The sequence below is a fragment of the Polyergus mexicanus genome, unplaced genomic scaffold, assembly GCF_030449975.1.
Source record: "Polyergus mexicanus isolate NDT 795.1 unplaced genomic scaffold, iyPolMexi1.0 SCAF_149, whole genome shotgun sequence".
Classification (NCBI taxonomy): Eukaryota; Metazoa; Arthropoda; class Insecta; order Hymenoptera; family Formicidae; genus Polyergus; species Polyergus mexicanus.
In genome coordinates, this window is record NW_027223469.1 from 9,580 (window position 1) to 30,639 (window position 21,060).

Here is a 21,060-nt window from a genome sequence, read left to right on the forward strand (position 1 = left end):
GGGGAGGAGGAGGGAGAGAGGTGGATGAGAGAGTTGGAAGTGGGAAGGGGGGAAGGGAAGAATGAGTGGAAGAGTGAGGGAGTAGATGAGGCAGAGTGTGACGTGGTAAACGGAAACGAAGGTCCATAGGAGTAAGTAGTAGTTAAGACAGCGTAGTTGCGAGTGTGTGTGTGTTAGGTAGGTAGGTTAAGGAGTTTAGGTTAAGAATGCGAGATAGGTTAAGCGTGTATTGTATAATTAAAAGGATGTATTGCGTTGTTTTTTGTATGTTTTTTGTATGATTGTAAATGTTTTGTAACCCCAAGGGGAACAATAAAGATTATTAATAAAAACAAATGCGCATCATTATAAACGAATATTCTCTAACCAAATAAAAAAATTATTTTCATATTGATTAAAATTAATTCGATATATATAACTATTATTCATAAATACTCTACGACAAAAATTAAATTTCTAAATTTTTGCTTTAAAAAAAGTTTATTTTCTATAAATATAAGCAAGCTTATATAAATATGCAAATGTTTGGTAACATAAGAGGATCAAATATATCAAATTTACTTTTCTCATTTATATATTATTAAATATAACTATGAATAATAATAAATTGTCATAAAGATTATATGTATATATACACAGTGTCCCATTTTAAAGGACCCACTCAAATATCTCAGAAACACTGCGTTAAATCGAAAAATGTTTCAAACAAAAATTGTGTGGCTTCAAGGGGGCCATAAGATGGTGATAATGGTTTGACCTTGGAAAATCATTTGAAGGTCATGTGAAGGTCAACTTTAAAATCGTAAATGGAAACCCCCATTTTTTATTTAATATTCTTGTAGTGGACATCGAGAGCTTTCCAAAACACTATAATAAAGTATTTTTTTATTAAGTACTTTTTGAGATATTTTATATTTTAATCTGACATATTTTGATATAAAAAATTAAATACCATATCTCGTAAAATATTTAGTTTTTGATAATTTTACCGTAATACTTCTATGTACAGAATAATGAGACAAATCAATTAGTATAAAAAAAAATTGTTTTTAAGAAAATTATTTACAATGTATTTTTTTAAACAATTATTTGTTTTTTGGCACTAATTAATTTGTCTTATTGATTGTCCTATTGGTGGGCATGCGCCCACCGCATTTCTCTGCGGATCTATCGCATGTACTGCCGTTGGATAATGTCAATTTGCACGAACTGAAATATATTATTATTTAATAAATATCACACATAATGTCGCACACACATGCCAAAAACACTGAATACTACTTACTAGATTAAGGCAAAACATTTTTATTCACTGTTCTTGAAGACCGTTCGAAACTTTCTGACGAATGAAATGGGATAGACATTGTCTCGAACATTTTAGAGTAGCGGATGTATCACTTACACAGAACGCTTACCTCCTGCACATGATAAGAAGACAAAAATAAGCACGTTCCCGTGGACAATTATGTAAAGTTTTTTAACTATGAATAATGTATTATTATAATATTTAAACCACTATCGAACAGCTTTGAACAGTTATCGAACGGCTATCGAACAGCTATTGAACGGCTATCGAACGGCTATCGAACGGCTATCGAACAGCTATTGAACGGCTATCGAGCGGTTATCGAATGGCTATCGAACGGCTTTTGAACAGTTATCGAACGGCTATCGAACGATTATGGACGGCTATTGAACGGCAAAACAATTATTATAAAAATTTTATGTCTATAGATATGTAACATCTGTAGCCTGATAAGGCGGCTGACGCCGCTATTTAACGTCACGTACTGAAATTTGATACTCGCATACTGGGATAAGAAAAAAGAAAAGGGAAGAATAAAAGCGATCAAAAATATATTTTAACAATAGTTTATTCTAAGTAATATTTGGATGAATCCTTGTGATGATTCGTCCACCAATTGAATATTTTAAATACATTTTGTAAAGCGCAATTTTTTAAATATTTTTCACAGCGCATAATATTAATAACATCTAGCTCATTTAACGAAGTGATATCTTCATAGTCCACATCCAAGATCTCAATAATAACGTCGTTTCTCGCATCATCGTCAAGTATATCGGCCAGCCATTATCGTTTTTCGTGTTCTTTAACGTACAAGATAGGAGATGCTCCATCTTCCTCTTCCGTCACATTTATCACAGCTCTCGTAATCAATCGCCTAGCAAAGCTGTATGGAACGTTTCCATCCTCCCATTGAAATCCATGGTGATGTCCGATTAGCCATGAAGTTTGTCATCTCTCAGATTTTGTGAACGCACACCATGGTATGGGACTTGCAAAAAATTAGTGAGAGAGAACAAATCCGTTTCTTAGTTCCTTCACGACAAAGTTTCGCCCGACAATGAATACTTGCAAATCCACAAACGTTGGCGCGATCATGTTGATAATATTACAATACGATTGCAAGAATGATGTACGTCTGCTGACAAAATCTCAATCTTTAAATTCCGAGTTTAGATAGAGTTTAACGTTGGTCACTTTATAGTCGTCGAATGTAGTAATATCTTTTGACGCAGCATTTTTGAGGCAGCTACCTCTCAGCTGGAGAAGCCGCGATACGTGATCTTTGAGCTGCCGACTAGCTTTCACGATCCACGAATGCTTAATTGGTCGTATTATGCAATAGAGGAAATTCGATCTCAATAGCGAAAACTGATATCCAAGTATCGCCCGCTTTCTAACCAGTTATCGAATAACTAGTTATCAAACACCTTTAAACAGCTATCGAACAGCTATCGAACAGCTATCAAACGTCTATTAAACAGCTATTGAACGGCTATCGAACAGCTATCAAACTGCTTTGAACAGCTATCAAACAGCTATCGAACAGCTATCGAACGGCTATCGAACAGCTCTGAATAGCTATTGAACAGCTCTGAATAACTATTGAACAACTATTGAACAACTATCGAAACAATATCAACTACATAAAACGACAAATTAATTACTTATATAGGAATAAAGTAGATATTTTAAAAATTGTATGTCTATAGAAATGTATCATATATATTTTATAATAAAATTCTAAAGGCTCACAATGTTAAGTAACAAAAATATTATAGAGGGCTAACAGAAGCCGTGCGCAAGATAGAGGACGCAAAATAAATCAAAAGATTAAAATTATTAATTTAATATATAAACGTTTCGGTCCATCTTCGGACCATCTTCGGGCTATCATAAATATAAAAAATGTTAGAAGTCGTCCATAACTGAAAATTGATACATGATGAACAGTATGATAAATATTACAAAAAAGGATAAAAGGATAAAAACAATATATTTATATTTTAATTAAATGGCTGATGCTGCTATCTAACATCACGTACTAAAATTTAATACTCGCATACTGGGATAAAAAAGAAAAAAGGAAGAATAAAAGAAAACAAAAATATATTTGAACAATAGTTTATGTTAAATAATATTTGGATGAATCTTTAATAATTCATCCACCAATTGAATGTTTTAAACACATTTTGTAGAGCACAATTTTTTAATGTTTTTTACAGCGCTCAGTATTAATAACATCTACACGCGGGAGGACCGCGGTGAGACCAGTAGGCGAGAGGTCCGCAGAAGGGGAGGGGAACCGCAGCGAAATCGGTAGGCGAGGGGTCCGTGAGAAAGAGGAAACGCACGCGTCCGCGAGTAGGTGTAGCGCGAGCCATCTACGAGTCGTCCGCGAAAATGTGTGAGAAGGATATCATTCATAAATCGGTGCGACAAGGATAGCGTTCGTAAGACGGTGTGTATGAGAGGGACAGCGCTAGGTACAGCGTTCACGAGTACGAAAAGGATGGTGCGAGGTACAGCCGTCGCAAAACGATAGGTCTGCAAAAAGATAGTATTCGCAAGGGTATGGAGAGATAGCACGAGGCGTTCGAATGCACGTGGGAAAGAGATAGCGCGAGGTATCCACGAGTAGGAAAAAGATAGCACACAGGTATGAGAAGAATAGCGTGAGTCGTTCGCATACACATGGGAGAAGGATGGCTTTCGCATGCACGAACCACTATCGAGCAGCTATCAAACAGCTACCGAATGGCTTCTGAACAGCTTTAAAGAGCTATCGAACAGCCTTTAAACAGCTATCGAACAGCTTCGCATGTACGTTGGAGAAGCGCGAGGCATTTGCAATGTGTGAGAAAAAGATAGCGTGAAACATTCGCATGCACGTGGGAGAAGGATAGCGCTAATGGTAATCGTATGGAGTGAGTCTTGATTGAGCATGTTACCGATTGGACACGACAATACTTCCCAATCGGACACAGACCCAATCAGACACAAGCTCGGTCGGACACAGTCCCGATCGGACACAGGCTCGATCGGACACAGACCCAATTGGACACAATTCCGATCGCATACATATGGTTGCAATCGGACACAGGCCCGAACGGACACAGGCCTTATCGGACACAGACCCAATCGAACACAATTCCGATCGGACACATATAGTTGCAGTCGGACACAGGCCCGATCGGACACAGGCTCAATCGGACACAGTTATTGTGTGAATCGCCACCCGGAGGCGACGATTCATGCTACATCGCCCAAACAGGCATACGCTACTACTGTATCCACTGCCTAGCGACGTTGCCCCGAGACGGGCGATGGAAAAATCCAGCAGCGTCTGCGGGATCTTATGCGCAGAATGGACAGTTTGACCGCGCCTGCAAGCCAACCTTCCTTCCTCAGGGCCGCCTAGGCCGCCGGTCCACACACTCGTAGCGGACTCAACGACCTCTTTGCTTACCAACGCGCCCACGGGGAACCACGGGGAGGCCTGTCCATTGTATCCCGACTCGGATACACGCCCTGACCCTGTTTGGGCAGAGATTTGGGAGGAAATGTGATAAGGTTTGGATGGGTAGGGGGGGAAATGACTCGAGAGCCATTGGATAACAGGTTTTTGGAGACCTACCTATTTAACCTCTAACTTAAAATTACGCGACGCGAAGATCATTCGAATGTGCGGTTTGTCCGAGAAGATTACGGGACCGCACCTTCATGGCGGAGGAAGGTGCCTTCCTCAGCTGAACAATCTATCCTAAACAATAACTACGATTGCGATTCGAATCCCTTCAGCCAGAGGGACTCGCAACAAAAATCAGCGAATGCTGCATAGACCTCTGAGCTCGACACGAAGAAGTGTGCCGCCTCCGGCCATCGCCATTCGCTTTGTGGAACCAAATCACGCAGAACTTCCCTCTGCGCGTCAAAGAGTGGACAGTCCAATAAGAAGTGTTGAACTGTATCTATTCCACTCCCGCACACGCACACATCACTATCGACGAGACCAAGCGACTCGAGTCGCTCCCGGAAGTCTCCATGGATGAAGACCATTTTGTCTGCCACATATTTATCGCCTCTTCCCGGATACGCTCGAACGATTCTGTTGAGACGTAAATCAGTGGGCCCACTATAAAATTTCGCCTAATGAGATTATCGAGACAGAGAGCGCGCTCACAGCCTCTGTCACACTGCTCGGACGGGGGAGGCGCTGCGTGTAATGCGCGCGAGCATCACAGATTCGGTTCGATTAGCGGCCCCGGCCCCGAGGGCCAATCGGCAAGAGACTCTCCCCACCCGTGTGTGGAAATTTTCCGAGATCCGGGCAGCGTCGCAAAACACAGATCGATAAAAATCCTTCTTGTGTGATTATATAGAAGCCGAGCTTCCGAATAGAAAGGTACCGAGATTTGTTACGGGCAAGGTCGAAACCTTGCCAAATAGAGGCCGAGACCTCACACGCATAAGGATAGTGTCGACACTGTAAAATTCAAATACATACAAATTAAAGCTGCTATAAACGAAAATAGTGTGTGAATCAATTTTCACATACCTGCAACATTTGGTGCCTCCTGTGAGGTCGTTTGCGGTGCAGACGCGAACGACTATTGAACAATTAGCGACCTGAACTATAGCTGCCATCAATCAATCATTCATCAACAAGGAGAAAGGCGATCACGAATACGGAAAGACGAGCTCACGTAACGAGAAACAGGTTAACGGCAAGTACATTCCACGCATATATCAGGTTATCGATTGAGCAATTGTTCCATCCTTTACCTTTCCCGAACTACATCATGGCCGATCAAATTAAACTTCTCATTCAGAAACGAACTTCGCTAAAATCGCAAATCACTAGCATGACAAATCTTGTCGAACGGGGACGGTATGATAAGACCGCGTTAAAATTACGCATGACTCGCGTTACGGAACTTTATCATGCATACGAAGAGTTTAATGACGAGCTTATATTGCTAGATCCGAACGATCAACATAAGGACGAATTTGCGAACGTTCAAGAAAGATTTTATTCACTCGCAAGCATGGTCGAAGGTATAGTAAACTCTACCACATCAGCCGCGAACGCCGGTACTTCGAGCAACGTAACACAACCCAGCGGCTCTGGGGCAGCGGCGATTACAAAGCGGCGAGTAAAATTACCAGAAGCGTCTTTGCCTAATTTCGATGGTCGTTACGAGAATTGGTTGTCGTTTAAAAACACCTTTCTCGCCATGATAGATACACAAACGGATCTATCCGAGGTAGAAAAATTACAATATCTAAAATCGGCATTGAAAGGCGAAGCGGCTAATAAAATAAAGATTTTGTCAGTCGAAGGCTCAAATTATCTCAAGGCGTGGGAGTTGTTAAAACGTTCTTACGAAGTAAAGCGGATTTTAATTTCACGCCATCTTTCGTTGCTTTTAAACTTGCCCGTTTTAGAAAGGGAAACGACCGACGGTTTATCTAAGCTTGCTGACGACGCATAGCAGCATGTCGCGTTGGCCGCGCTGGGAGTTAACGTTGGATCCGAAATACTCGTAAACGTGCTCGAGAGTAAATTACCAAGGAATACAGCTGAAAAATGGGAAGAAACGTTAGATCGGGACGAGTTTCCAAAAATCGACGATTTATATGAATTTTTATACAGAACCGCCGTTCGCGTGTCTAAGCGGGTCCGAGAAACATCCAAACGAGATGATGACAAATTCGTACCTCCCTTTAAAAAAGGACGAATGTCTAATAAAGCATTCATAGTTGACGTAACGAATAATTGCACGGCTTGTAAAAATAAACAACATCCGTTATTCAAATGCGCTAAATTCAAACAATTAACCGTACCTAAGCGTATTGAATTCGTGAGAAATGCGATGCTTTGTTATAATTGTCTACGTTCTCATCGAGGTAAAGCTTGCAATTATACTAATTGTACTATTTGTCAAAAACGACACAATACACTTTTACATCTCCACAAAAACACGGCCGTACCGGCAACGACTAACGCGACGGAAACACAAGAAACGCAAACCGCATGACTAGAAGAGAGCGGCAATAAGGCGACGTGTCTTGCAGCGATTTCACCTACCTGTACGCCACAATTAATGACAACCGTTACGATATTTGTACAAGATGGCGATCTCAATATGATTAAGTGCCGCGCATTGTTAGATACATGCGCTACTGCCAATTTTATTTCGGAAAGACTCGCGAGACATTTGAAACTCCCTATAACCTCATGCGCACTACCGGTCGGTGCAATTAATTCTATGAATACGGTATCAAAGGGTATCATTCAAATTACCATTCAATCTCTGCACAATGAGTTTCGCAAAAATTTATTATGTTTGTCGATTCCGACAATATCAGACTTAGTTCCATCTGAGATTTTCCCGCGACATTCCATCAAAATTCCGTCTAACATTAAATTAGCCGATCCGGAGTTTCATTTACCACGTCCAATTGATTTATTAATCGGAGCCGGAACAACATTGTCACTGTTCTCAATCGGTCAAATCGATCTGTCTCAAGGAAAGCACGATTTATATTTGCAAAAAACTCGCCTCGGATGGATAGTCGCCGGCGGAATAACATCGCGGAAGTACCCGAAAAATGTAACATGCCAATTATCCAACTTGGAACAACAGATCGCTAAGTTTTGGACGATTGAAGAATTAACAACCGATACACCCAAAACTACCGAGGAACTCGAATGCGAAGCGCATTTTGCGAAAAACGTCACTCGCGATAACAGCGGCCGCTATATGGTGCGATTACCCTTTCGTACGGGTGATAAACGCCTCGGTGACTCGCGAATTGTTGCACTCAAACGTTTGAATTCTCTCGAGCGAAAACTCGATTCGGACGCGATATTAAAGACCGCTTATTCACAAACTATACAAGAATATTTAGACTTAAAACAGATGTCTCTGATAAATGATTCATTCGACGACGGGTTTTACATGCCACACCACGCAGTGATCAAATCTTCGAGCAACACTACTAAAATTCGCGTGGTATTCGACGCGTCAGCGAAATCAACTACTGGCACATCGTTGAATGATATGTTAATGGTAGGACCGACTCTTCAAGAGACGCTGTTCACGCACTTGATTTGATTCCGCACATATAGATACGTACTTACCGCGGATATAGAAAAAATGTATAGACAGATATTACTGCACGAAGATGATCGAATATATCAACGCATACTTTGGCGTCAAAACAAGCAAATAAAGACTTTCCAACTTATCTTGCCATACGAACGGTTCAAAAACTTGCCGATGATGAAGGCGACGCGTATCCTATTGCCGCCCGAGTTCTTAAAACACATTTATACGTGGACGATTTACTGACCGGTACGAATACTATCAGCGAAGCTCGTGTGTTACGGGATGACATAATTACGTTACTGTCTCGAGGCGGTTTCAACATCCGACAATGGGCGTCAAACGACGAACGTATTATCAATGATTTAACTCCCGATGCTGTGAATTCGAATCTCATATTGGATAAAGACAATTCTTTAAAAACACTAGGCATAGCGTGGCGCGCATATGACGACATGCTACATTATTCAGTACGCTCGATTGATCGCGTCGAGAGAATCACGAAACGAATTATTTTTTCAGAAGTAGCTAAGATTTTCGACCCGTTAGGCATATTAGGCCCCATCATATTACACGCAAAAAAATTAATGCAAAATTTATGGCGATGTAAATTAGATTGGGATGAATCGATTCCACCTAGTATACACACCGCGTGGACAGATTTCGCGATACAATTAGATTCACTTAAGGAATTATCTATTAATCGTCAAGTATTAAGTCCGGATTATACCGATGTTCAATTTCACGGATTCTGCGACGCGAGTAACGTGGGTTACGGTGCTTGCTTATACATTCGTTCGAATAATCGAAACAACGACGTTGTCATCTACTTTGTGCTAAATCTAGAGTCGCGCCATTAAAATCTGTGACGATACCTCGGCTCGAACTATGCGGCGCACTTCTATTAGTCAAACTATATCGCAAAGTACATCGTGCGTTAAGACTATCCCCTAACAAAACAGTATTGTGGAGCGACTCGACTATTGTACTACATTGGATCAAAACTTCATCTCACCTTTTAAAAACGTACGTGTCTCACCGCGTTGCTCAAATTCAAGAAATCATTGATTTGCAAGTTTGGCGACATATTAAATCGGAAGATAACCCGGCCGATGCGCTATGGAGGGGTCAATTACCGAACGCTTTTCTCAACAATCGGTCATGGTTCTCAGGACCGTCATGGCTGACTAACGAGGAAGACGAATGGCCCACCGGAAGCATAAAATTAAACGAAATACCAGAACTAAGAAAAAACACGTGTTTTGCGACGGTCCCTAACGATTGCGGCATCTTTGAAAAATATTCTTCATATTCACGATTATTGAGAGTTATCGCGCTGTGCCTGCGTTTCCGAATAAAGAATACATATCGCGGACAGTTGTGTATGAAAGAGATAGACGAAGCGGAAACTAGAATAATAAAAAGCATTTAAGCTTCTTATTTTTCACGCGAACGGAACGAACTTACAAATAAACGCTCAATAAAGAAGAGTAACATTGCCGCATTAAACCCGTTTATCGACGAAAATGGTATAATTCGCGTCGGCGGACGCCTCAAAATGTCAGAGTTAACTTTTACGCAAAAACATCCGATTTTACTACCAAGTCGTCATTTCTTGACGGATCTAATTATCAAGGAAACGCATGAAAAATATTATCACGCAGGCATTCAAACCACTTTATATACAATTAGGCGCAAATTCTGGCTACTCGACGGACGAAACCAGGTGCGTAAAGTTGTGCGATCATGCATACATTGCTTTCGCTATCGCGCCGACACGACCGATTATAAAATGAGTAACTTACCAAAAATTCGGGTGCGTAACGCGAGTCCTTTCGCTAATACAGGGATCGATTATTGCGGTCCGTTTTATATCAAAAAAAATATCGAAATCGAAATAAAATCAAGGTATATGTCTGTGTATTTGTATGCATGGCCGTCAAGGCTGTACATTTAGAAGTCGTGAGCGATTTAACTACCGACGGATTCCTAGCAGCTCTACGGCGTTTTATAGCGAGACGAGGTATTCCGGCACACATTTATTCAGATAACGGAACCAACTTTAGAGGAGCGAATAATCATTTAAAGGAATTATATGTTCTTTTCAACTCCGATGAACATCAGAAACGGATGAATCGATTTTCTACCGAACACCATATAACATGGCACTTTATACCTCCCATAGCCTCACATTTCGGTGGGCTATGGGAATCCACGATAAAATTATTTAAACACCATTTTAAGCGTGTAGTCGAAGAGATTCTGTTCACGTTCGAAGAACTGAATACTTTCACGGTAGAAATTGAGGGAATATTAAATTCTAGACCTATATCTTCTCTCTCCTCCGATCCTAACGATCCATTAGTCCTAACGCCTGCGCATTGCTTAATCGGTAGACCATTAATTAATATGCCTGAGCCTGATCTCTCGTCTGTCCCAGCCAACCGTTTGTCCACCTGGCAACATATAACCAAGGTAAAACAGGATTTCTGGGCATGCTGGAGCCTGGAATATCTTAATGAACTCCAAGTTCGACGTAATTGGATAAAGGACGGAGAAAAAATCGACCTCGGAACAATCGTGCTCATTAAGGAGAAGAACCTCCCGTGTACACAATGGGCCTTAGGCAAAGTAGTGGAAATCCATCCAGGCGAAGATGGAATAGTGCGAGCCGTTACCGTTAAGACTGCCATGGGAACATTAAAGCGCGCCGTGAAATATCTATGCCCGCTTCCAATCGAACGTTATACATAGAATAATAGGACAAAAACGTATGAACATCCATGTAAACAACCTTATTAATGTTACATATGTAAGGATACTTTGCGATTGATCGGTACCCTCTCAACGGGGGGAGTATGTTGCGACGTAAATCAGTGGGCCCACTATAAAATTTCGCCTAATGAGATTATCGAGACAGAGAGCGCGCTCACAGCTTCTGTCACGCTGCTCGGACGGGGGAGGCGCTGCGTGTAATGCGCGCGAGCATCACAGATTCGATTCGGTTAGCGGCCCCGGCCCCGAGGGCCAATCGGCAAGAGACTCTCCCCACCCGTGTGTGGAAATTTTCCGAGATCCGGGCAGCGTCGCATAACACAGATCGATAAAAATCCTTCTTGTGTGATTATATAGAAGCCGAGCTTCCGAATAGAAAGGTACCGAGATTTGTTACGGGCAAGTAAGTCGAAACCTTGCCAAATAGAGGCCGAGACCTCACACGCATAAGGATAGTGTCGACACTGTAAAATTCAAATACATACAAATTAAAGCTGCTATAAACGAAAACAGTGTGTGAATCAATTTTCACATACCTGCAACAGATTCCTTTTTCTATATTTCCGCGGGTATTATTACGTTTCCTATTTCCACGGTCAACCCCTTACGCGCATTATATCTCGCGTACTCTTTTAATAAAATGTCGACGGGTGTCATCCCGGCCACGACACAAAGCGATTCCCAGGACGCTGTACGGTAAGCGCCGGTTATCGAGATTAACGCTCTACGCTGCACGGCTCTAAGGATTCTAATATTACTCTCCGTACATAAATCGACCCACCCCGCGGCGGTGTACGTTACGCACGGCTGGAAGACCCCACGATATATTGTGGAGAGTGTTTTATATTTAAGACCCCACGCGGCTCTAGCTAACCTACCTAATTTCCCGAATAGCAACCCGGTTTTGCTACTTAATTTTTGGCAGTGCGACTTTACTTTCATACACCTATCTAGATGCACTCCTAAGTATCTAACCGTTTCCCTAAATCGTATTTTCGCATTGTTGACTTTTATCGTTGGCGGCCTATTTACGAAATCGACAATTCTTCTATTATTTTTCCGCTTCCTATCCGGGCGGTCTCCTCCCCGTCTACCTATCGGGTTTCTTACGATCGCGTTGCTCTTTAAGACGATTGTTTCGGTCTTTCGTTTCGATACCTGTAGCTTCGCGAATTTACACCAATCTGTTATAAGGTCTACCGCGCGTTGACCTTTTACTTCGATATCTTTCCGCGAATTACCGTTAACGTTCACTACCAAGTCATCCGCATAAGCCGCAAATAGGATGTTCAAGCCTTCCAGAAGCTTTAGAAGGTCGTCGAATATGAGGTTCCAGCAGGCCGGACCAAGAACAGAGCCCTGCGGGCACCCCCTTGTGGCCCGCTTTGAAACCTCCGAAGAACCAAAAGAGAGCTTAACCCTACGGTTGTCGAAGTAACTTTGCAGTACTCCGAAAACATTCCGCGGGCAATCTCTAGATTTTAACGCGTCTAACACAAGAGGCCACCAGACATTGTCAAAAGCCTCCGAGATGTCGAAAAGCAGCGCGATGGCATACCTCTTTTCAGAGGCAGAGACCATACGACGCAACTCCACAACCGCGTTCTCCGTCGGGAGGGTCCCGTTAGCGCACGGTGTGATAGCCCACATCCCGATAGCACACCAAAAATTTAACGTAATTCCCGATAGCCCACGTCTCTTTTGCACACGTCCCGATAGCGCACAAAGTAAACGGCGCATCATCCCGATAGCGCACAAAGTAAATTGCGCATTGTCCCGATAGCGTACGTCCCGATAGCGTACGTCCCGATAGCGCACTTCCCGATAGCGCACGTCCCGACAGCGCACGTCGCCGTATGCTATTGGGACGTGTGCTAAAAAGAGAATATGCGATTCTTTACCCAATAGGGTACGTCGCCGTGTGCTAAAGAAAAAATATGCGTTTCTTTTCCCGATAGCGCACCTCCCGAAAGCGCACGTCGCCGTGTGCTATTGGGATGTGTGCTAAAGGGAAAATATGCGTTTCTTTCCCGATAGCGCACGTTGCCGTGTGCTATTGGGACGTGTGCTAAAGAGAAAATATGCGATTATTTACCCGATAGGGCACGTTGCCGTGTGCTATTGGTACGTGTGCTAAAGAGAAAATATGCGTTCCTTATCCCGATAGCGCACGTTGTTGTGTGCTATTGGGACGTGTGCTAAAGGGAAAATATGCGATTCCTTACCCGATAGGGCATGTCGCCGTGTGCTAAAGAGAAAATATGCGTTTCTTTTTCCGATAGTGCACGTCCCGAAAGCGCACGTCGCCGTGTGCTATTGGGATGTGTGCTAAAGGGAAAATATGCGTTTCTTTCCCGATAGCGCACGTTGCCGTGTGCTATTGGGACGTGTGCTAAAGAGAAAATATGCGATTCTTTACCCGATAGGGCACGTCGCTGTGCGCTAAAGAAAAAATATGCGTTTCTTTCCCGATAGCGCACGTTGCGACTTAAGGCTGTAAGCAAATCGACCAATCACAGTTTAAACATTCTTATTACATTTAAGCCGATCACACACACTTTCCGTAACCGTAATCGTAACCGTAACGTAAGGATTCGACCAATCGCGTTGCTATGGACAGCCGAATTAAGCAACGCAATTGGTTGAATCCTTACGTTACGGTTACAATTACGATTACTGAAAGTGTGTGTGATCGGCTTTATTTATGGTTCAACTTATCCTTTTTCTTCCTGAGTCTTTTTCGCCAACGGATTGTAAGGTATGTAATTAATGTCTTTTGTTGGATTTGAAGCGTAAAGAAATAATCAACAGATAAATATTTGAGATATTCTTGTTACAATATTTCAAGATGTTTTATATTGTATTTAAAAAGCTTTTTCTAAAGAAAAGCTTTTATAGGTTAGAATTACTCTTATAAATCGCAATCATCGATCACGTTCATCCGCATACTATGTAATGAATTAATTACAAAGTTATATAGTGAGTAAACATGACAATTTATTCTACTCTTATTGAGAATTACGAAATGACATTTATACGTATTATTTTTTTGAAAACGCAAAAAATAATTAAGGGTGTTTTCCAGCATGTTACTCAGATGACACAGTGTAATACACAATATCACATTTGATTGTCTAGCAAATAAAGAAATTTAAAATTCTTTATTTGATCATATAAAGAATTTTAGCCAATATGACACTGTGTGTTACACTGTGTCATCTGTGTAACTTGCTGGGAAACACCCTAAGTGTATTGTGTAATATTAGTGAGTTCAACCAATATCTATAAATTTTTATATTTTTATCATATAAATTTTTTAATTATTGACAGCTTTTATTTACTAAAAACTTACTTAAAATAATTTTGATGTTAGTTAGTTTCTTTGACATTGTTGATAACCCAGTCAGCCAGGTCTGTTCTAACAGATATTGCCAAGTGCTTGCTACAAATTATTGTCAGCAAAAAGGCTACAAATTTGGTACTAGAGTTGTTATTACCGATTAAGCTGGCAGATTGCCGGCAAGAATCAAGCAAAGCTTGCTAACATAACTACACAGCAAATTGGCGGCAGCAACCGAGCAAAGCTTGCTGACATGACTTGACATCAGATTGTCGGCAAAAACTGAGCAGGATCTAGAGTGCGCAATCTGATGGCAAATTGGCAGCAAAAACCGAATAAAATCTGCAGCTTATTACAAAGTATTATAAAATAGTTCAGTCGCTTATCGCTATGCGGCGCGTTATTCATTATCTATACCCGTATTCAAATTCTTGTCATGAGTGTATATAAAGCCTACAAAATGCTAATAATATTATAATATATATATTTCTATCAGTTCAATTTTTGACATAATTCTTATACAGGAAATTCAGATATTGAATTGATTTTTGGCAAATCGGACAGATAATTGTTCGATTTTCACTTATTCAAACAATTTCTGTCCAAAAAGATCTTTAATTTTATAAATTAAGTTATTTGAATTTATCTATATGTTTTAACATATTAATATATGATTTTATATAATGTCTAATTATCTAATGGTCATTTTATGACCAAAACTTATCATCATTTTGTTACTTAGGGTTAAGGCTTTAAATCTATTTAAATATATACTTTTATATGAATGGCCAAAAGCTGCAGAATTTGTTCGGTTTTTGCTGACAATCTGCTATCAGATTGTCTTGCGCAGATCTTGGTCGATTTTTGCCATCAATTTGACGTCAAATCATGTCAAGCTTTGCTCGGTTTTTGCCGTCAATTTGCTGTCAGATTATGTCAACAAACTTTGTCACCAAAACACAAGCTTAATGCGGACACAGATGGCACTGGATTTGTTACCAAGTTTTGAGCGAATTTGATGCCAATTTGGCAACAATTTGTTATCAAATTGCTTACTGGGAAGTTAAGTCAAATAATTGTTAAATTCATTTATTTAGTTATCAATTAAATAAGTTTATGCATATTTGATTATAAATATACAAGTATCCAATATGTTTGAGACAATTTTATTCTACTTCTTCAATTTATTTTTATGCAAGAAATTATTCTGTCCAGCATATTATCTGTCCAATTCCATACTAAAAAAATAGCAAATCTTAATAACTCTAACTTTTAATATGTTATTGTATATATTGTATTATATTTGAGTAGATTTTAATATTTTATTTTATAGATGGAAATTGTAAACGGATAAAAAGAGGGAACTATTAAATATATATATGAAGGTTATACATACCATTTAGATAAGCGTAATAATGTTTTATGTTGTGCTAATCGAAAATTGACCAAATGCACAGCTTGTTTAATCAAAAATAATGATAATTTTATTATCAAACATTCACATAATCATTATCATAATTTTCAGCTTACTGATATTATCAAATTAAAAGAAGATATGAAAGATATGTCAAAAGAAACTGATTTGAAACCAAAAGAAATATTTGACTTTCTTTGTCGAAGGTAACATTTTTATTATGGTAAGTAATTAAGAGCTATATAAGTAATATACATTTTTATTTACAGTAATCCACTTGTGGGTTCATGCATCACATATTCATCTATGAGAACAATTCTGTATCGAATAAGAAATAGCTGCTTTCCTCCTATACCGAATTCTATGGAGGAATTAAAAGATAGTTTGCTAAATTACGAGGCAGTAAAAGAAATATATAAAGGATATGCCATATCTACTAATAACGAAATAGCTATTATTTTTAGTACTGATATTTTATTAGTTGCATTAGCAGCATCTACAGAGATATATGTGGATGGAACATTTTCTGTAAGCATTGTTCTTGCACACATCTATACATCTATATGTATATAATATATGTATTGTACATATATATCTTTAATTATATAGATATATTATTAATTATATATTATTACTTTGTAGGCTGTTCCACGATTTCCACATGTTGCACAAATATATACTATACATATTCGATACATGGAAACAGTAAGTTGAGCATAATGAAAGAAATATTTCTAATTATTTACTTTTTATCACAGATTTATGCAATAATAATATATATTTTTTTAGAACATTGCTGCAGTATATGTTTTATGCGAAAAACGTACTAAATCAATGTATAATGCTATTTGGAAGAAGATTAAAGAATTAGCTCCTGATTTTCAAAAAAATCTACATTTTATTATGTCAGATTACGAAGCAGCAGCAATCTCATCAATGAATGAAAATTTTCCTCAATCGAAAATTCATGGCTGTTGGTTTCATTTCAACCAGATATATTTTATATTAATGTTCTTAATAATAAATAAATGGTGTTGCAATTGCAATGCCTTATGTAAAATAGATTTTTAATATTATATCTATTTGTAATATAGGCTATTCTGCGCAAATGGCGTAATTTAGGTCTAACGCAAGCTCCAACAGACTTACTAAGCACTGCAATGAACATACTTTTATTACCGGCTAATTTATTTCCAAACGCCTATATAATTATGCAAGATATTGCTAATTCTATATCTTTTCAATATCCTAATATAATAAAGTTTTTAAAATATATGACTGATACGTGGTTACCAATAGCAGAGAAAGTTAGCACTTTTGGTTGTCCTGTAAGAACAAACAATGCTGTAGAAAGTTTCAACAATATAGCTGCACAGAAACTTCGAAAACCACATTCAAATATATGGGTATTTTTAGTTAATTATAACTTAATATAAAATTTATTTTTAAAAAATTATATAAGCATAACGTTGCTGCACTATACTCTTATATAAATATTAATACAAAGGCATATACTTATATTTTGTTGTACATTTTGTAATATTATTTTATCTAGATTTTATCTTAAGATTTATATCTTTCATTTTACTAATTTAATCTGATATAAAAATATTAGATTTACCAATCGAATTTTAGAAACAAAATATAATAAAAAATTGTAATTTTACATATTATTTTAATTATTTTTGTACAAATACATTACTGATTTGAATCCCTGGATGTCTTTTGGATTTCCAGAGGACATATACATGTGCAATTAATTGTTAACATTAATTTCATTTAATATTAATAATTGAATTTGATGCGCACATTTTCATATATCCAAAATTATTATTTATTTAATATTTCATGAGAAATGTTACTGTTCGCAACATTCCAAAAACTTTACAAACAATAGTATTCAACCGCTAGTTCGTTGGTTTACCGCTATGCGACACGCAAACTCGTATTTGAGATTTAGTCATGAGAATTATATAAAGCTTGCAAAGAGCAACTAACAGGAAATTACAAATGTAATTATTTTCTATCAGTTCAATTTCTGATTCAATTCCAACATAGGGAATTCAGATATTGGATTGTTTAGAAAATATTACACAACTCAAACCCGGGAGCCAAACCTAAAATATTCATGTACAGCACGAAAGCTTCAAATATTAAAGAACGGTGAACTATTTTTGATATTAGATTTTTAATATTGGCAGTAAATAACAAAACATAATTTTAATTTATATTTAAATTTTAAAATTTGCTCCTTGAAACATACGAAAAATATCCCTAACATATCCTATAAAAATCCTTAGGATGTTCCACAGGATCTCCCTGGATTCTCCAGAGGTTAATATACGGTTATCATTTACTCTTCCTCAGGACATCCAGAGGAGATCTGAGGATTACAATGGGATATCCTGAGGATATCCTACATGTATGTTCTGGATGCCCTTTGGACGTCCTAAGGACATCCTTGTGCTGTCTGGGTACTATTAAAGCTTACTGTTTGAAAACAACGTATATGTATTGTATAGAGCTGTGCTACTTTAGGAATTCTTGGAAGAACCTATAAGTATAAATAAAAAGGATATTTATATTATTGTTGAAAGTGCAAATACATATAAAAAACAATACTTACAGAAAATGTGCCATCTAAAAACATTTCTGTAGAAGAAGCTAATTCTTTTAATAGCCTATCTGTACTAAATATAAGGGCTATTTCATCATTTGCTGATGTTGCTTTACCTTTATATATATTTTTTAAAGGTTCATAGGTTTCAAGCTGTGTTTGTAAACTTAAGAAACTTATTGGTAAAGGTGGTCGACGTTTTATTTTCTCACGATAAAGAGGCGATCTCATTGTATTATATGTTAATGATACAGCTGCTGTCGGATAATTTCGAGATACACGATCAAAAATATCTTTGTTGTTCATATTTTCATTTTTACACGTTTCTTTCATTTCTCTTTTCATTTTTAATGTTTCTGTTGCAGTTATTTCTGGTGGATGATCATGTTCAAATATTAAAGTATATGTTTCACCTTCTTGTTGAAGTCTTCCTTGACATTTAAAATTATGTCTTTTGCTGCAGGGATAGATATATCGATGTTTATCTTGATGATAAATATATCCATCAAATACATGTAAAGAAAATGAGTTTCTTTAAGTTGAATTTTGCCGCGCACTTCTGGGCGCGGGTAAAGTAGAGACCATGCTGTACAGTGGAGAAAGAGGGGGAAAGAAAAGGAGAGTGAACGGAAACTGAGGCGAGAGAGGTTACCTGATAGAAAAACGATTAAGAGTTAAACAGAAAGGATTTACTATAAAAAAATAAACTTCAATTGTCGTTTCTTTGTTTTACAGGTAAGAATATGGATGTAAATAATGTAAATAGGAGTGCAAACAATAAACAAAAACTTTGTTTTACAGAGCAACGCAATCTGTTCGTCATTATAGTCAATCCCTAACCAAAAAAAAGAGATAGAATACGAATACCATTATATACATATAAATAGCTGTCTGCCTTTTTATCAGAAAATTTTTCCATCTACAAAGATATATTTATACATATAAATAACAATTAAATCATTAAATGAAAATTAGTTGATTATATGTATGTGCATTGTTATAGAAGTTGCTACAAAGAATGCATCAAATATATTAGGTTATAAGAAATTATTAAAAAACATTTTACATGTCATACAATAAAATATATCAATAATAAAAAAATTTATAAAAATTAAATAAACTCGTCAATATTATAGATACATGTAATTACTTTGCGTGCTTGCAAAAAAGGAACAGTAGCGTAAAAATCTAAATACAATATAAAACATTTTAAAATGCTGTATCAAGAATATCTTTCAAAACAATTATCTGTTTATTATTTCTTTATGCTTCAAATCTAGCGAAAAATATTAATTACATACTTTGCATCCGTCGGCGAGAAAGACTCAGGGAGAAAAAGGATAAAGTGGGGAGCATACACTTTTGCATCAGTGATGCCAGAAACAGGTCCCGCGGCTCACGGCTCAGCAATGGAGGGGATAACGCACACAAGCGCGAACCACGTACATGTGCGCTCTGCGCTTCGGCTAGCTTCGGAAAGTAGAGAAGAACAGACATATGTTTCCGTCTTCTTCTCATTTTCTATCGAGCTGGCAACGATGGTTGCGTTCCGATATTCACTGCCAGTACTGAAAATCTATAGTCTACGTCACGTACACTATAGATTTTCAGTACTGGCAGTGAATATTGGAACGCAGCCGAAAGCGATGTTGATTGCTTGGCTTATTACATACGATAGCGTTAAATGTTTTTCTGATTCGTGAACTTTTTATTATGCATATATGTATATATATATATATATATATATATATATATATATATACAGGGTGACCCATTTTAACTTAGGCAGCCAAATAACTCGAAAAATAAGCACACTACGAAAAAATGTTTAGAATCAAAATTTTGTCATTTCGAGGGGGACGTACAATGACGTTAAAATGAGCCCCCCCACCCCTTCCCCTGGGCGGTGAGGGGGGGCAAGTTTGAAATCTTAAATGGGAACCCCTATTTTTTATTGCATATTCGGAATCTTTGGCTAAAAACACATACAATTTGTCTGAAACATTTTTCTCGATTCATGATAGATGGCGCTGTAATCGACGAAATTCAATTTCTTCGATTTCTCTTACTGAGAACCCATGCTTACGATTCTGCAATAAATTAACAATAAAAATACCACGTTTTCATTGTTAATACTCGAAATTAGTCTTAAAACAAACTTCTCATTATTTTTTATTACTCATTAATTACTTCTCAAGAAACTGCTTGATTGATCGTAACAATCTATGTGCCGTAGTTTGAGGGATTCCCAGTTCTCGTTCTATTTGACGGGTACTAATATGGGGATTTTGATGAACCATAGCCAAAACTGCGAGCAATCTAGGGTCATTATTATTATGAAGTCTATTCCTTCGCCTTTCGCGATGAAGTGGATTATTACGAGATCTCCTTTCAATGTTTATAATTTGTTGATCAGTAGGATGGCGGCGATTTGGGAATCGCTCCGCATAAGTACGGGCAGTAAGTCTGTAATTTCTACCACATTCGCCAAAGGTT

The 21,060-nt window shown here is 38.1% G+C and overlaps 3 protein-coding genes across 3 annotated transcripts; all 3 read left to right on the plus strand.

The window, feature by feature from the left end:
- Positions 1-6,108: 6,108 nt before the first annotated feature.
- LOC138944304 (uncharacterized) lies at positions 6,109-7,347 on the plus strand. The gene is made up of 2 exons (XM_070315210.1): positions 6,109-6,696; positions 6,802-7,347. The coding sequence occupies exons 1-2, from the start codon at positions 6,109-6,111 to the stop codon at positions 7,345-7,347; spliced, it is 1,134 nt and encodes a 377-aa protein (XP_070171311.1).
- A 108-nt stretch (positions 7,348-7,455) lies between these two features.
- LOC138944305 (uncharacterized) lies at positions 7,456-8,427 on the plus strand. Its single transcript, XM_070315211.1, has one exon. The coding sequence runs from the start codon at positions 7,456-7,458 to the stop codon at positions 8,425-8,427; it is 972 nt and encodes a 323-aa protein (XP_070171312.1).
- Positions 8,428-10,350: 1,923 nt separating this feature from the next.
- On the plus strand, positions 10,351-11,172 carry LOC138944306 (uncharacterized). Its single transcript, XM_070315212.1, has one exon. It carries the CDS (start codon positions 10,351-10,353, stop codon positions 11,170-11,172), a length of 822 nt encoding a protein of 273 aa, XP_070171313.1.
- Positions 11,173-21,060: the final 9,888 nt, after the last annotated feature.

Coding starts and splice junctions, on each gene's coding strand:
- LOC138944304 (XM_070315210.1), top strand. CDS start 6,109: ATGGCCGATCAAATTAAACTTCTCATTCAGAAACGAACTTCGCTAAAA. Junction 6,697..6,801: donor TGTTAAAACGTTCTTACGAA/GTAAAGCGGATT, acceptor GACGACGCATAG/CAGCATGTCGCGTTGGCCGC.
- LOC138944305 (XM_070315211.1), top strand. CDS start 7,456: ATGATTAAGTGCCGCGCATTGTTAGATACATGCGCTACTGCCAATTTT.
- LOC138944306 (XM_070315212.1), top strand. CDS start 10,351: ATGGCCGTCAAGGCTGTACATTTAGAAGTCGTGAGCGATTTAACTACC.